Source organism: Cloeon dipterum, chromosome 3, assembly GCF_949628265.1.
Source record: "Cloeon dipterum chromosome 3, ieCloDipt1.1, whole genome shotgun sequence".
In the NCBI taxonomy this organism is placed as follows: domain Eukaryota; kingdom Metazoa; phylum Arthropoda; class Insecta; order Ephemeroptera; family Baetidae; genus Cloeon; species Cloeon dipterum.
Genome location: NC_088788.1, coordinates 35,482,652 through 35,499,888, shown reverse-complemented (window position 1 = coordinate 35,499,888; position 17,237 = coordinate 35,482,652). Strand labels below are relative to the sequence as shown.

Sequence of the window (17,237 nt, the reverse complement as noted above, 5' to 3'; positions counted from 1 at the left end):
CGCTCCTTGCTTCAATGCTTTCACTTCCTAGAAAAATTAGAGTTTATTTTAAAATAAAAAAGCAATATATTCAATTTTTCAAACACTCACTTCCGCAATTGATTTGATTTGAGCTTCCAGATTTTTGTTGTCCGTTTCTTTGCGTCTGATGGACTGTAATATAATGTTTCCATCTTTATCTAAATCATAGGCATCAAGTAAATAATATACCTCCAAGTTTGTGCCGCTGCTGGCGTCCTGAAATTTGTACTTGACCTGCGAAAAATCGTTGTGCAGTCCGGCGACGGAGATTTTAATCTCTCCTAATCTATCGTATGGGACAAGCCAGGTTATAGGAATTGTAAAATTAAATGCGTATTACTGGTATGCAATTTCGGCGCCGACTTTGTGCATGCAGCCGCAGGTCAGGCTGCAAGCGTCGTAAAGCGACCTGGACACCAGAGCAGAGCTCGTGGCCAACAGAAGAAAGGCGCACGCCAGACCAGCGATATGCATACTCGGTCTCTTGAATGCTGCAAAAATTGTGTCAGTTTGATTCTCCATCAAAGAGAGTCTGAAATTAAATGTCACCTCGTGCTCAGAGCTGCTGGTGCTGACGATCAATTGCCGACTGATTCAAATGCGTGGCCACTCTCTTTCCAACTGACATTTGATACGCAATAAAGCCATTTATCTATCTGGCGTATAATTTCGTCATGTAAATCTAATTACAGCTGTCAATATTCTGTTCTGCGCTCTCACAAATGAAACTCGACCGAAACGAACACATGACATGTGCGTGAGTTAGTCATCGAAAAATATTCCCGATAAATTGAATGAATCATTATGAACTACAGTGTTTTCGACACAAATTCCAATGAGATATATATTCTGACTAATCATTATTGGGTTTATGGATTTCATTGAAACACACAAATTCACTAGCATTTTTCTTGAATTTTTCATAATTGTTTTATTAAAACTGTTCCACTTCAATCACATTAAATAATTTTAAAACTCAGTTGATAATAAAGTCAGACATGAAACAGTGAAACGTAATATTTTATTTGATTTTAAACTTTTTGAACACAGTTTTTCCTGTGAAACGTGTCTCAATATATTCAAGAATAGTTAAATAATTCCAAATATACAGTTCTCATATACGGACAAACAAAATTTAAATGAAAAAAAATAATCGATAATCCAAATTTTTAGAATATCAAACGATGTACTGTATCTTACAGGCCTGACGCGAAGTTTCGGTCTGTTTGTTTATGTGTTGCACCCTCCCCGGAATAAAAGAAGGGTTGGCGAGGCTGAATAACGGCGCTGGAGTTAGGGAGCAGGCAGGGTGCAGACTGGCTGGCAGGCAGGCGGGCGGGTGTAATCCCTACTAATTCCCCGTCGCATTCGCATGCCATCAGCCGGATTAGCGGGCTACCGGCGTTAGAAATAACAGAGACGACACCGGCAACCTGTCCCGCCTGCTGCTACATCATGCCAAATAAAAAAAAATAAGAAATGGAGATTGGCGCGGACGGAGCAGTTGCTCGCTTATTATCGCCTGCCAGACGAATTCATTTGCAAAGAGTTACATGGCGCAATCTAATCCGATTTGTCGCGAGCGCAACTGGAACAATAATTGCTTTGCTCGTGCCTCTTAAGCTTACTTACAGTTAATTCTCTATTCCGCTCGATGTTCAAGTCTGCTTGCGAATAATTTTCTTAATTCTTATTGTTCAAATCAGCCGCCAGCAGATGACGCCACCGTACATTCGCAAAGTTTGGTGCAAATCCTTTCTAATTACAGGAAATTGATACTGCAAAATCCTGCGTGAACTCATTCCTTAGGATTCAGTTGAAGACAAAATTGAGCTACGTAGTAGCAGTGTAAACTTTTAAGAAAAGTGACTGCAAAGTTAGCATGCTTTTCAAATGGTGAAGACTTTTTCCTTACTTGAAATCTTATTTTATTTCACAATAAAGAGTTCCCCTAAAAGGATTCATATGCTGTTGAACAGATCTCGACGAGATGAATTAAAATTTGCCAAGAAAATGTGGCCAAGCGCTGGAAATTTGCTTTCAACAATTTAAATAGTTTTTAACTGTCTAATTTAACTGTTTCAATGTAACAAATCCACTTTAAAAAATCCCCGACGTTTTACACATAAAAATAAGCAGCTCATGAAATAAAAATATCAATTAGTATACAATTTTCGTTTTATTCTTGAAAACAGATTTTATTAAGTTGCCGAACAAACAAAACCGCTTAATACCACCTGCCTCCGAAAATGCGGCATGAGTTACATTGTTTTTTGTCTGCGAGAAATTTTTTGCCTCGCACAGCGAAAATTCCGAGTCAGTTGGTGGTGGTATGTGGGTTAAACTGCGCGCGGCTAGTTTTTCACTGGAAGTGCGTGTGTTTGTTTTGCAAATGGCCCCATCAGCCGGCGCCCGATCAGCAGCCAATATATGCAACCGGCGGGGCTTCATCCTCATCGATTTCCAATCCACCAGCGCACAACTTTTAATAATTATCGAAAGCCCTACGTTGTTTTCGGAAATCCGTATTATGCATATTGGGTTGGAGTGATCGGCGAAAAAACAAGCCAAAGGTCAAAGTTCGGCGCGGAAAATCATTATTCGCGTGCGCGGGAACACAGAGGAGTGGCCCACCCGCATTGAAACGACAGAAAAAGTGCGTGCCTGCGAGACAGGGGAAACAGGTTTTTGCCGACCTCAAGGGGGCTGCGCGCCGGCTGTCACGATGGCAGAATTACACGGAGCACTTTGCCGGCTTCTAATCTTGGTTTGTGCGAGACAAGGAAAACGAATGTATGTTGACAAATTGTAAACATGACTGTTTGCATGTGATCGCATGCTACAATCAGCCTAAATCGGTCGTGCTCAACAGATCGCTCAGCTTGAAATTTCAGGTGTAGAGTTGAACTGACACTGACCTGTGATTGTGCCTGTCACGAATAAAGACAAATAAATCGTGTAATATTAAACGTGAAATTAAAATCTGGATATTCAATTCATCTTTTATATTTGTCTTGTCACGGTTAATATTTTTTTAATTCTCATGCTGTCAGGCATCATACGAAATTCTTCAGCTAGCGAAAATTCGAAATTTAAACAAAAGCTTTCGAGGCTGATGATTAATTAAATGATATGGCCTTGGCGATACTGGTAAAAAAATTTAACTTTTAATTTTGGCCGACATTGTAACCGCCAAATCGCAGATTTGAGCCATCAGAATTACAAAAACTGCATACCGTTTGACTCTTCTCAGCCTCCCCTAGATAGCCGATGGGTTTTGGGGCGATTTTTACTAATTTAAGAGATTTTTGATCAGTTGATAGGTTTGCTGAAAGTGCAAAGTGACGCGATTTTCATCGTTACTTCAATGAATGGGGGTGGAAGGGGGTGAGGGGTTTTCACCGTTAAAACCCTTTGGCTATCTAGGGGAGGTTGAGACGAGTTGAACGGTGTGCAGTTTATTCAATTCTGACAGTTAGAACCCGAGATTTGGTGGTGACAATTTTGGAAAAAATGCAACAATTTGTATAGTATTGAAAAAGTCAATAAATGGTGAAAAACATGAAATTGGGCAGTCAATCGGTCCGAAATTTAATCTATTACACACTCTAGGTGAATTATTTTTTAATTTCAAAGGAAAATCATACTTTGAGACTATTTTTATACCAAACCGAACAAATTAGACGGTTTCAAGAGGCTTAAAATTCGTCCTCACTGAGTGTTTGAAGCTCAGAATAAATCAAACGTCTAAAATTAACAGCGCTACTCATAATACTCAACCCTCGATATATGAGAAACGAAAATACTAAATCCATTTTTTTACAAAACAACATTTTTTAATTAGAATCAGAAAAAATATACCAGTAAAATTTCATGCAATAACAAAAATCAGATTAAGGATATGTGGTTGAAATAATTATTATCTTCGGCAAATCCTTATTTTTCATTCCTAATTTGACTTCCTTCTGATAACGCAAGAGGATGTGGGGCCTCGGGCCTTGTCTCGCGGAAGAGGAAACTGCCAAGCAACACAGCTGAGTTGTGCTCGCAATTTCAAAGTCTAGGTTAATTCAACGCCGAGGCGGAAAATTAAGAGGCGCGCGCCTTCGTGACGGGCAGATAAACAAGGAAACAAACAGGCAGCAAATAATAATAAAGTGACGGGGCGGCCGGCCGTGCGGCCGGCCGACCGGCCGGCGGGCGGACGGGTTGGTTGGAGAACGGGAATCAATCGCGGCGGCGTGAGCGGTCGGCGGCGCTCGGGGGCGGTCGGTGCGCGCGTGCTCTGCTCGGTAGGGGGCGGCGGCGGGGAAGGGTGCGGGCCCGGAGCTGGCTGGAGCGTGCCGGGCGGCCAAATGGAGGCGTAGTGCGGCGGCGGCGGCATGCCCGACTCAGCGAGCAGGTTCACCACCGAGAAGATCGCCGACGAGGGCGACGGCGCCGGCCAGACGCCCCCGGCCGCCTCCAGCCCCAACAATGTCGCCGGCAGGACAGGTGAGCCGACGCCTCCGGCCCCCCTCACCACATCCTGGGCCCCCGAACGGCCGCCTGGCCCGGACCCCGGCGGCCCTGCACCATCGATCCGCGACACCCGGGCCTACCCGACTCTCTCTCTTGCTCCCTCTCTCGCTCGTGCTCTCTCTTTGGGCGAAATAAACTCGTGCCGCTGCTTTGATGTGTGGTCATTGCTTTCTTGCGTCGACACGATGCGTAAATTTCGCCATTAAACGGACGGCATGATCAATGGTGGAGGTGGGGCGAGCCGACTTGAGCGAAATTACTGAATGAAGTTTCCGGCGTCAACAGAGGTCAAGGGGAGGGGACTTCATACGTGAAAATAAAAAGGAAACGCAGCTCACTCAACAACCTTGCTTTTTAATAATTTCGATGTACTGTTTAGCTGTTATATAACATGATACAATTTTATTTTTTCGTTTTAAACGTAATATTAGTAAGCAAAGAATGGATTAAAGTAATTGTTTTTTTATTGCCTTATTCTTTGTTCAAATTTTTAAAATCTCATAAATAATTAGCAAAAATTGACATAGATTTTAAATTTCCTAATTAAAACAAAAGATTTTTTTAAATCAAAATCTGGCTTTGTAATTCAGCTGATATGAGTTCCAGATTAAAAATCTGTTTAAATCCAGAAAGCTGGTAAAATTTACAATTTTTGCATATTCTCCTCTGCCCAATTTTCGTGAAATCCGTTTTAAAAGACGCAAATAAAATTGAAATTGCCAAAATGAAGCTTAATTTTATTTCAATATGTAACTTAGAATAATTAAAATCTACCACAAGCCGTTTTCTGCACTCGATTTTCCCAGAGCACTTTTCTGTCAGCAATGTTAGGAAAAAAAGTATATCATTCGATCCGTTTCGCTGCGTAGTTTTTTTTAACCCAACAACTTTGACATTTTGAAGCTTGCTAAAATTTCGGCTTTAGGCTTTTATTTAGTGATTCATAAAAAAAAACGAGAGCGATTCCTGTGGAAAATCGTCATCTGTTATCGAATTGTAGCGAAATAAAACAGCAGATTGTTGGTATTAATGGGTGCGATCCCCTTCTAAATCAAAGGAAACAAAACACGAAAGCGCCTTTTGTCTTAATCAAAGCACTTGCCAAAAATGCTTTTAATATCAACAGACCAATACGCAAATGATTTCAAAGCGGTTTTGTCCTTTGTGCCTTTGACAGGAAAGCAAATAACCCGCCGTGAATTCCAGTCCGAATTCATTCGGACTCGCGAATGTGGTTTCCGGCCAGGAGAGCGAAACCGCAAAGCGCACGGCCTGCGCCTTTTATTGCTGCTCGTCAGAAACTCGGTAAATCTCCTTCACTGGAAACTCGAGTTGTTTACTTTTAATTCCGTAATTAAAAACGCGACTTCGTTTTTATATCTGCAGACAATTTCATTATACCAAACAATGGCGGGGGAGAGAAAAAGCAGCTGCTTGTCGCTGGATTATAAAAAATACATCTGCGCGCGGCTGCTAATTAATTTTTTACTGTCCGCGTGCGAGGCAATTATCGGAATTGCGGAACGATAAACACGGTCGTAAAGCCAACGAGGCCCAATTCCCATCTAATACGTTATTTTTTTTACGCGGGGCAGGCTGGGGGAAGGGGCCCCGGCTATGCAACGCGCACGGCGTCTCCGTCCGGCCGGTTGCCTACCTTCCTACCGTGTATATTTATTAATAATGCAGTGCACGCGGCGGCGGAGTGCCGCGGGCAAATTGCCGGCCGGGCGGCGGCAGCGGTGGTGCAAAGCAAAAAGGGAAACAAAAACACGAAAAGAGCAGTGTGCAAGAGTGCGTGCGGCTGAAACAAAAACTTTGTGTGCCAACACAGCCTCTTTTGCGGTTCTGCGTAAAATTCTGAGTGCTAGTTTTAACCAAATTCGCTCGAATAAATTTATAATGTTAATTTTTGAGCATCGACTTCTCATTTTTATTCCTCCGGGGTGTAATTGAAGGGATTAATGAACGGCTCGAGTGCTGCTCATTTATCATTTAGACGTTTTGATCAGCCCGCGGCCATTTCTATTAATTTGCCTCTCCGCGAACAATCGGTTCTCTGTACGTATTAAGCATCTCTGCGAGGAAATCGCTGAGCGAGTGACCTGGATTACACAGAGAGAGAGACCGAAATGGAATATTTGATCGAAAATCCCTCGAGGCCCGTTTCCGGGACTCGGCGTGAATAATTCAGAATATTGCAGCGGACGCTGACCCTCTCGCCAAATAATCGAAACGAATGACCTGCACTTCATACCAAGTGCCAAAAATAGGTTTTAATTTTAAAATTGCTCTAGTGTGTCTGTTTAAAAAAAATCTCTCCATTTTATGGTTCGCTCTAATCCTCTCAACGGCCTTTTCAGGCATTTATTTTTTCCCTCTCACTGCGGCCATGCAAAATTTTTATTTTCGCGCACTCTCGGGGCCGTAAATTTTTCCGTCTCGTCGGCCAACTGTCGTCGGCTCGCTCTAAAACTGCTGAGTTGCCCTGCTTGTTTTCCCCGCTTTTCGCCTTCGCCGCGAGAGCCAGCAAAAACTGCAGCGTAAAAAAGTCGCAGAGCTGCTTGCTGACGACTCCTCGCCGCCGCAGACTGGAATTTCGCGTCCCTCGGGCGCCCCTAATCGTGCCCCCCAACACGCGGCAAACTTTTCGCAGATCATTAAACGGAAAAGTTGAAAATGGCCAAGTTTTCTGCATTCTGCTCCAAGGCGATAAAAAACTCGCGGCCCATTTCCATCCCCAGCATCATCTGCTTATTTATTTATCAATGAATTATCCCGAAAACTTTTAGGCCGCCGCGAGAAAACTTTCTTGCAATCCAAAAAAGCAATACGCAATTTGAGTCGGAATCCTATTGTTTGCCACCGCGTGATTTCCGAGGCAAAACGACCCAATTTGTTTGATGACAAGCGAGGGAACCGCCATTGAGGGAGAGAGAAAGGGTTGGCGAGCGCGATTCGTGCTCTCTTCTCTGTGCTTTCCCACTGGTCATTTAGTAATCGATATCGCACTTACTCTGACATGTACTGGCCTGTGTAAACGCCGACGAGGACGGGAGCATTACTCCACAAAGAGTTGCCGCGCCACCAATGTCCTCACATGCAAATGTATGGTTTTAGGAACACCTTCAAACCGAAACGCAATTCAATTTCGTGGAAACCCTTTGGGTGCAATAATTTCTAGGAATTTACAAATGGAACAAAAACCGCTTTCAAGGAAAATCGCGCTTGAAGGGGGTACGTGATAAATTTGCGTGGGCGGTGGAGCAATTTTCGCAGTCAAAAGAAGAGCCCCTTTTTTTCGAAGCGCACCATTCATCTGGTCGTCGCTTAATTGGGGCACAGCGAGTGCGTTTGTATCTCATCCGTCGGGCTGAGCGGACAAAGAGAGGGCCAAATTAAAAAGGGAGGAGGTCGGTAGTCGGTTGGCAGCCGAGGAAAATGGGGAGGCGATCAATCGGCCGCCGCCACGGCTCGTTCGACGTGATCCCTTTCTCTCTTTTGGCATGCAAAAAACCGACAGTCGATAGAGCAGAACGACGCCGGCGTTTGTTTCAGCCCAAAAAACGTTAGGTGCTTTGTTAGATTGTTTGCAGATTGGATATCGGCACTTGGCATATTTATACGCTTCCAGTCGAATCTTGCGATTCATTTTCTGGCTTTTCTGGGGAATTTGTTAAACTGCCAGCCATCAAAGATTGTTCGTTCAAATTACTTAAATATGATTAAAACTGCAAATTCATTGAAAATCCTTGTTGCCAATGCATTAATTCATCCCTTATAATTTAGTTGAAGCCAAAATATTTGAGAAAAGTGGCTTTTGAACTGGTGAGGACTGTCTTCCTACTTGAAATCCTATTTTATTTCACAACAAAGAGTTTCCCTAAAAGGTTCCATACGCTGACGATAGGAATCAAAATCTGCCAAGAAAATGTGGTCAAGTGCTGGAAATTTTGGAGAAAGTTGGATAAGTTTGCATCCGACAATTCTAATAATTTTAAATTCACGCCCTGTATCGATCCACTTTAAATCAGAGCAATATTTTCAAATTACTGAGCTGTATTCTAATTTTAGCTCCGACTGACGCAAGAAATAAGGTCAGTAAAAATACAGATTCAACCAAATCGATTTTCAGTCTTTTTCCAATTGATAAAGCAAACGTATTTGCATAATTCGGTTTTCACATTTGTCTAGCTGGTGGAATTCCGTAATCCACTCGACCCAGTTGAATGGCAAGAAAGAGTCAATCAAGCGCCCTTCCCACGGGTGGCTCTTTCATTCTCTCTCTCTCTCTCTCTCTCTCTCTCTCTCTGCTCTCATCTCCGGTTGCTTGGAAACTCACGCTTTCTCTGTGCTCACGAGAGAAGGACATTATGCACGTCTGGCACGAGCATACCACCGCTAAATTCGCCCCTTTGAGCAAATAAAATGTGCGACACTGGGGACGCACGCAATTAAACCAGCGTTCGTGCCCGCAATTAATCCACTGCCTCATCTTTTGTAATTCCCAGATGTATGAAGTTGGGCACGCATATATTTCGAATCAAACGGGTTTGAGTTATAATTCATCCTGCTGGATTCTGTCCGCGCCGCTGCACCTTTGCGAAGTTGCAAATGAATCTCCTGCTCGGAAGTGAAATTTTACATTCGACTGCGGCCACAAACTTTCAGCACAAAATGCCGCCTTTTTGGGGTCAACGTCTGTTGTTATAAAACAATTGCAGAAATTTTGAACTTGGGCCAACACAAATATTTTCAACTGTCCCAATTAGCCTAGCACAGAGCGAAGTTAAAAAGGATTTAAAAAGACGAATGGATTAGACTAATTAAGATTGCAGCTGAGAAAAGTGCACCTCATTTAGAAATGCACGCTCTGCGGATTTCAAAACACGGTGAGCGAGCCAAAAAGCAAAGCATTCACGGTTGACTCGATGTAAACAAGCTGAGCTGAGTGCATTTCGACTCTGTGTCGCCTAGAGTCGAGTAAATAAACGCGCGGCGGCTCTGCCAACGGCTCATTAATCAAAATCAAGCGGCAAAAAAGCGATTGCGACAATTAGAGCGGCAGCCTGTCTCGTTGTCCGCGTGGCAAAAACACGGCCGAAAATGTGCTGGGACGCCCGTCCGCCCGCCCGCCGGGGAAAGAGAGGAAATAAAGGTGCCTTTTCAGCTCGGTTCGACGCGTCATTATCGCCACGGTTGTCACGTAGTCGGCCTGCACGCTGCAGGGGACATGAAAAATGGCCGCCGATCGTCGCGAATCCGCCTCTCTCGCAGTTAATCAACAGTTGGCGCGCCCGCCGCCGATCAAACCGTCAATGGAATCAATTAAGCAGATGCCGAATTATTCGGGAAATAATTTCCAACATCACGACGCTGATTATATCCCGCGGTGACGTCAGTACGTATTTTTTTAACGCCAGGCGTGTTGGCACAGAGGAATTGACATTCGTCACACGTCCCCGCCTGACTCTATTCATTCTGTCTGCATTGTGCTCGTCGTGGAACGTGTTGAAAGGAAATTTGACAGCTCCGCTGCAGCAATTAGGGCGTGCTGCTCAAATGAAAATGCAACGGCGGGATATTTCACTCTTGGGCTGCATGGAATTATTTTTGTATTCCCTTCAACAGCGCATTGTTAAGGAATTTTTAGCAACGGGAGAGATATTTGAGCATCTCTGGGTTCTGCTAGGAGGCGCCACTAGCTGGTTTTCACACCTTTCCTGTGGATTTAGGGACAAATTCCTTGCGTTTGAATAAAAAATCTCGATGAAAAATGGCCAAGATTGGGCTCAAGCTCCTCTGCGGCCCCTCGGTAGGTTCTGTGTGCCTCGATCAATATTTTTGGGCATTAATTTCGCCCAATTGCGAAGGATCAGTTTCTTCCAGCAGTTTGTTCTGCTGAATGTGCCGGGCACGCGCGAGATTTATCGGCACACGGCGAGCAAGAAACGAAGGTACTTTGCTCATGTCACAAACAATAATCTTTTGTTCTGCCCCTTTCCGATATTGCCGCTAGATTGATGGATTTGCGAGTTATCCCCTGCGATAAGGCATCGATCACTCGCTTATTCGCGCGTCGCGTGACCTCAGCCGCTTCTGACCTGTTAGACACACATACAACCCGTCGTGCGGACGGTTAATGCATTTTTCAACGTGTGTCTGTTTGTGTTTCCTCTGGAGAATAAGGACAAGAGGACGCCAAAGTTCACAACTCTCGTTGTTTGGAGAAACAAACCGATATCTGTAAATCGGCGGAAGAAACTGCTTTCCTGTTGCTCGTATTTTCTTCTGCATCCAAAAAAGTAGGTCGGATGCGAGAGATGATTGAATCAAGCTTCCAGAAGAGTGGCACACGCCCTCCAATAAGGTGCTTTTTGTCCTTGCAGCGGCAGGCCGGGCGCAATATATGTAATAAGCCGCTGTGTCTGGGTAACAAAGAGGCCCGCAGGTGCAACTTAATTAATTGAAACATCAAAAGCTTCCTCTCGCTCACGCACACCGGGGACGAGCCGTACATTACACACACACATATACACACACTCACAAAACTCGCCGGTCAGGGGTGGGGGTGAGCGGGCGAAAAATAGACCGTGCAAACAACAACAACCCCAACGACGACTACAGTGGTGGTGGTGGCGGCGGCGGCGGCAAACTCCTTATCACGCGGCCCGTTGAATCAGATTGTTCACCATTTGTCGTGCTTTGCACGACACTCGCGATACATGATTACTGTTTCCCTCGCTGCCACTTGACGCCCATTGTCTGTCGCATTCGATCGCATGTCCTCATTTGTCCGCCTTTCAATCTTCTCTGGAGGTTCAAATATTATTACTCGGCTTTATTAAGAAATGTTGGACTGCATTCAGGCACCGCTCAAGGTTATATCTTGTGCCGAGTCAAAGTTGGAGGCCGCCTGCTCCTTGGGTGGGTATGTGTGTGTGTGTGGCTAATGAGCTCTCGGAAGAAACTTGGCTCTCTGTTTAGCCGCACACACACACACACACTCTCTCTCTCTCCTAAAGTTTTCATCGGTGTCCGTGGAGAGTTAAAATTTTAGTTAATTTCCCTTGGGGTTCTTGCGGATTCAAAATCTCGAAAAAATAAAAAGGGACAAAATAAACTGAAATTCAAGGAATTGAACTTCCTCAGATCCGTCAGGGTCAAATATACTCCCTGTTTTGGCGTCTCATTTGCATGATTAACTCGCCAGCGTGAAAAACGACGGTCGTTTCCTTCTGCGCTGCCTCTTCACGGGCATAATTCTCTCTCGGCTGCTCGCACGCGAAGTTTCGGGCGGAGAAAAGAAACGCCGAGCCGACGTGAATGATAAGAGGCGAGAGCGAGGGATACGCACCCCTTTTTGCGCGGCGCCAAATCCACTCCGGTCGGCGTGTTTGTTTAGCATCAAGGGCCTTTTTGCGTCACCACTTGGGCCGATTTCGACACGAGATGCATTTCAGATCAGTACAAATTTTTTCTGCGACACCTCGAGATGTACCAGGATATTGCATCACCCCCACCCCCGGCCCGATCATTGTCTCGCCGGCACACCGCCGGCACCGACTTGTATCTTTTGATTGAGTCGTCGCCTTCCACTAGAGCATTCAATTTCCTGCGGCGTTCCCCTCGGATCAACCCCCCGCGTCGGGCCGAATTCGGCGGAAGGGCGGGCGGACGGGCGGGAAAGTTTGGGCTGCTGGGTGGGGCGGGGCGGCAGGCCCGGGCAGCCTGCACGTGCTGCTATCGACCGCGGCGGCCCACCCGACGCGCGCGCTGCACTCTCCTCCGCACCACTGACACATTTTCGCTCCTCTCAGCCTCTATCTTCCTCCCAATTTCTCTCCCGTGCGCTACCACGACCCCCAGCATCGCTCTCTCTCGCTCGCTGTTTGCCAAAACATTGCCCGCAAAAGTTGGACAAACCCGCGGAAAACTCGGCGTGTTTGCCAACGCGCTCCATCAAATGAATTCGCTGTTTCAATTAATCAAATTTGGCTGAGGGTGCGATTTCTGCCCGTCGCTCGCCGTTTTAATGGAATTGTAATGCTGGCACGTTCTCCCAAAGCTTTGTCAGCTAAGCACAATGCACTCTGGGTCTTGAGCCAATTCTAAAACTTCACACGGAAATCAAAGAGAGTCTCGAGCCAGTTTGTTGGTGTTTTTGACGAGTTGGATGGAAGGATTGCCGGAGGCGATGATTTAGTGGCGATTAGGCGGCTCCAGACGACGCTGGTGCGCGCCCGCCCGCCCCTAACTCGATTTGCACCGAATTCCGCCCGCCGTCTTCGGGTGTCACATGGGATAAAAGAGCCAGACCGAATAAGAAAAGCACACACGCCAGAGAAATAAAAATCTTCTCGCGTTGATCTACTCCTCAGCTGCCGCGCGTTCTTTTTCTCTGGCTGCACAATCTGCGGCGACGATTTCGAACGCGAAAAAGTGCTCCTATAAATTTGATGTCATAATTTTCGTCACGACTTCCGAAATCGACTTTCAAAAGAATTTCGATCCCCGAAAGGGGATGATGGCAAAGTGTTGCGGCGACAAAATCACCGCGAGTGTCGCTAATGGGAAGAGTTTTAATTAAAATTCACGTGGCATTGGAGCGCGGAAATTGCTGATCGCGGCCCCCTGATATTTGCAGAGGCAAGGCAAAACTTGGCTCGCTCGCCGCGTCATTACTAAAAGGGGTTTTTTCAATGTACTTTGCACCTGCTCCACTTCGCCCCGAAACTCTCAGTAGTGCAACAGAGCGCTCGTTTTGCCGCATTATTAAAGAATTTATAATTTCCTTCCTTTTCCTTTCGTATGTATCACAAATTATTAATTAATTTTACGTGATAAATGGGGTTGAGAATTTGTTTCGCCTGCAGACACTACAAATGAGCACGAAGCACGCATTTTTAACACTCTTTGAAGCCTAAATTCGTTGCATTCAAGTTTTTTGCTTCAAAACCTTTTATTTTATTAGGTGGTAAACCTTTTCAAGTACCATGGTAATTAAAATTCCGTTTTTAGCTATTGTTTGCCCAGTTTTTTCTGTCATAATTGCCTCTGGAAACGTTTTGGCAAACGCCGCTCATACATAATGAAGCGCAATTAGCGCTGTCAGCTGTCGCAGGCTCCATCAAATATTTATGTAATTTCGTTAGGCGCTCCCTGGAGAGAAATCCGAGAGTGGCAGAGCGTCGCCCGTAAATGCCACTTTTGAGGAATGGCTCTCCCCTTTTTAATGGGCCGTTTTGCGTCGTTTAACCTTGACTTTGTTTCCATTCTTTGGGTCGGGCCCATCATCACTCCTTGGATCACGAGCGAGGCTGCGCGCACGCGTCTTTTTTCTGCCTTAATCCGCCCGCGGCCGAAAATAGAATTAGAGAGGCTAACTAGCACCTGCGACGACGACCCATTCCGACCCACTGACTAATGAAACCCTCTCTCGCGTAATTTGTTTACACTTCCACCCACCCCACCCACCCGCCCAGCCGGCCAAATCGGCCGGAACGAGGAACGCGGCGAAAAGATTTACGCCAGACTTTCGATTTCATTCAACGGGCGCCAACAACGGCCTGATCGCAGCAGCTGCAGCAATCACAAAACTTTTAATGAAGACATATATCAATTAGCGGATTTCTACGACGGGCGCGTGGCCCACTTTTTGAAAGAGACGGATCTCTTCCTTCCGCAGCTGTTTTTACTCGAAATTTTTTTGGCTCGCTCTCCGAGATGCTTGGTCATCGCAAAAACTCTGCCTCGACTTTTCTCAGCTAAAATGGAGGGATGGGAAAATTGATTAGGCCTGCGTTCTTCCTGGGAAATAACAGCTACAAGATGAATGAGCTGTGCTTTATCTTTCAAGTGAAATTAATATCAACACAGAGATATACAAATTAAATTTACTATAGGTCTCAGCCGGCGGCTGGCCAATTTCACCGGCGGCTGGCGCGGCTGACAATATTTTAAACGTGAAGTTTGATAGTGCTTAAAGACCGTCTATGACGAAGTTTCTGAGCACACCAATCGATTCTTGAGGGTAGAATTAGGTATATTTATCCGACCATTATTTAGGATATTTTTCCAACCAAAAGGTCCAGAGCGACGTGCCTAGCATAAGTAGAACTTTTTTCCCGCCAAAAACAATATGAATGCGAGAAGTGCGCATGCGTGAGAGCTGGCTGGATCTAACAACGAAGTCATTTGTTCAGGCGGTCTCTCCGCAAGTGCTCAAACCTGCTCTGACGCATGCGAATATACGTTCAAATTGTTTTGGCGGGAAAAAAGTTATATTTGTGCTACGCACGTCGCGCTGCACTTTTTGATCAGAAAAAATATCCACTCTCAAGAATCGATTGGTGCGCTCACAATCAGAAACGTCGTCAAAGATGTTTTTTTTTTAAATTTTGACCCTTTTTCACCGGCGGCTGGCTGAGACCTCTAATTAAATTTATTTATTATTTTAGAGGAAAAGGTGAAACTTGACCCAAAACTGAAACCTGCATGCAGTTTGTGGACGGGTGCCATCAAGTTTCCGCACATTTTTCACGCGGCGTGGGGAGTGTGTACTGCGTGCGTCGGCCTCGATTCCAATTAAAAATAGCGTCGGCGATTAATTATCAGAGGTGGTTTGCCGGCTATGACGCGAGGGCGGCCGCTCGCCGACTTGCCACTCGTCGGCCATTTGGCGTGCCACCAGCTGCTCTCTCGTCTGCTATTTCGGGCGAATGCAATTGTCCTGCGCCAACCACCTCGTCGGTGCGTCCGAGTCGCGAGAGTGCGGGCGGGCGGGTGTGCGGACACCGATCAGTCAGTCTCACTCTGTTTGTTGACCGCGCGCTGCTCTCGCACGCAAAATACTGAAAGAAGTGTGGTTGGCGGCGGAGGTGCGACATGTACAAGACCCGTGAGTATGGATGAAATATTCCAGAGTTATTCGGGTCAAGGGTGCCGCTCTATTCTCGTGCGTAGCGTCCCAACTCATTACTCCGGCGTTGTCGATGTCCGGAAAGCAATAAACACGCTCGCTCTCGTACCTAATTTTGTACCCGTGCTGATTGATTTGAGGCTCGACGCCGCCCCACTTCTCGAAAGGCCGCTCGAAAATAAATACTTCCCTGCATAAATAACAGAGCAAGTACCACAAAAATTTAATCTTCTACTCGGCGTGGAATTTACTATTAGGAATTAAATTTGAGACGAAACGTTATTAATAATTTTGTTTTGTTTTAATGATGTTATTGCTGCATGTGAATTAACTTCACTATTTAATAATAGTGAATTCGAAACTCGTTTCCGAAAGATTTATCTCATTGTACGCATATATCTCAGCGTGCAACTGCAATGCGAGGCATTTGGTTGTGAGCTGTTTTCTGGCCGGCTTTAGACTTGCTCACATTTCTCAGTCCATTCGGATTTGGGCGGCGTGCACAGGCACTCGAACTCGCTATTTGCTTCCCCGAAATTCCTAGCGCTCTGAACAAAGAGGGCAACGGAACCCTTCTGCATGCCCTTATTGTTATTCGTTTGCGAACATAGTGCATAGTTCGTTAAATTCGTTACCGCAGCTGATGGAAAAACCAATGGTATTTTACCAGCAGACCCTTCCATGAATTATGTGGAACGGACAAGTTATTTCAGCAAGGATGAAATTCATGTGCATTTAAAGTGGATCGATACAGGGCGACAAATGAAAATTATTTGAATTGTTGGATGCAATGAGCCGTTGATCGATACATAATTTGTTAAAAATTTTGAACTTTCCCCGAAATTTACAGTGCTAGACCGCATTTTCTTGGCAGATTTCAATTCCTCTCGTCGAGATCTGTCCAACAACGTATGAAACCTTTTTGTGGCATAAAATAGGATTTCAAGTAAGGAGACAGTCCTCACCGTTTGAAAAGCATGCTAACTTTGCAGCCACTTTTCTAAAAGAAATTGCAGGAGTTGTGGTGATTAGTTTCTGCATTGGCAACAAGGATTTTCCAGGATTTTGCAGTATTCTCTTTAAAGTGTCGGGTTTAGGGAGGCTACGTGACGAAAGAACGAGCCGTTTGGAGTAACGAGAAACAAAAGTCGCGCCTTGGAGCAGAGGCGGAAGGAAGGGCGAAGGGCCCCCATCTCGACGGAAGTAGAGCATCTTGCAGCAAGAAGCGAGTTATGCAAATCGCCGAATTATGATAATGGCGTCTCGGGCGTGCGCCGGGTGAAAGGCAAGAAGCGCCTGGGAGAAGCGCTAAAAAGCCATTCCGCCGGATTACAAGCGCCACTTTGGCCCTTTAACGCGCGCGCGAGTCGGCCGCCTCGTCTCGTCTCGCGCCGGGACGACCGGCTGGCCGACCGGCCGGCCGGCGAGCACGCGAGACGGGAGCGAACCGAGCGAGTCACGCACGCGACCGGCCAAAATGAAATAATGCGCGGCCGCAAAGTGCTTTGGCTTCGATTCTGCTTGCGAAACAAGTGGCCCTCGCGTGGAATTGCACAACCCTCCACGTCCCACCAAGAAATTGGACAAGTTTTGACGAGTCAGACGGGACGGACCGGTGTGGACCAGTTTTGGACGGTCCAAATCCGGTGCTTAAACTCGTCCTCTTTGTCCTGTCCAATAATAGATGAGTCGAGTCAAGACCAGTTAAGGACATTTGAAAATAACAATGGTTTAAATTAAATTAATTTTGAATTTGAGGGCGGCAAAGTGGTCC

At 45.7% G+C, this 17,237-nt stretch overlaps 1 protein-coding gene across 4 annotated transcripts in view; it reads left to right on the top strand.

Annotated features, from left to right (window-relative positions):
* The window catches only part of kcc (solute carrier family 12 member kcc), a 68,756-nt gene that overhangs the window by 23,190 nt on the left and 28,329 nt on the right, over positions 1–17,237 (top strand). The window contains exon 1 of one of the 4 annotated variants that reach the window (XM_065485776.1): positions 4,356–4,515. The exons of 2 other annotated variants lie outside the window; for them this stretch is intronic. In XM_065485776.1, coding sequence (XP_065341848.1) covers positions 4,404–4,515 — 112 coding nt within the window. In that variant the 5' untranslated portion in view covers positions 4,356–4,403. Of the gene's footprint in view, positions 1–4,355; positions 4,516–15,314; positions 15,443–17,237 lie in introns of those variants that run through there. One more of the 4 variants, XM_065485778.1, reaches the window with a different exon arrangement.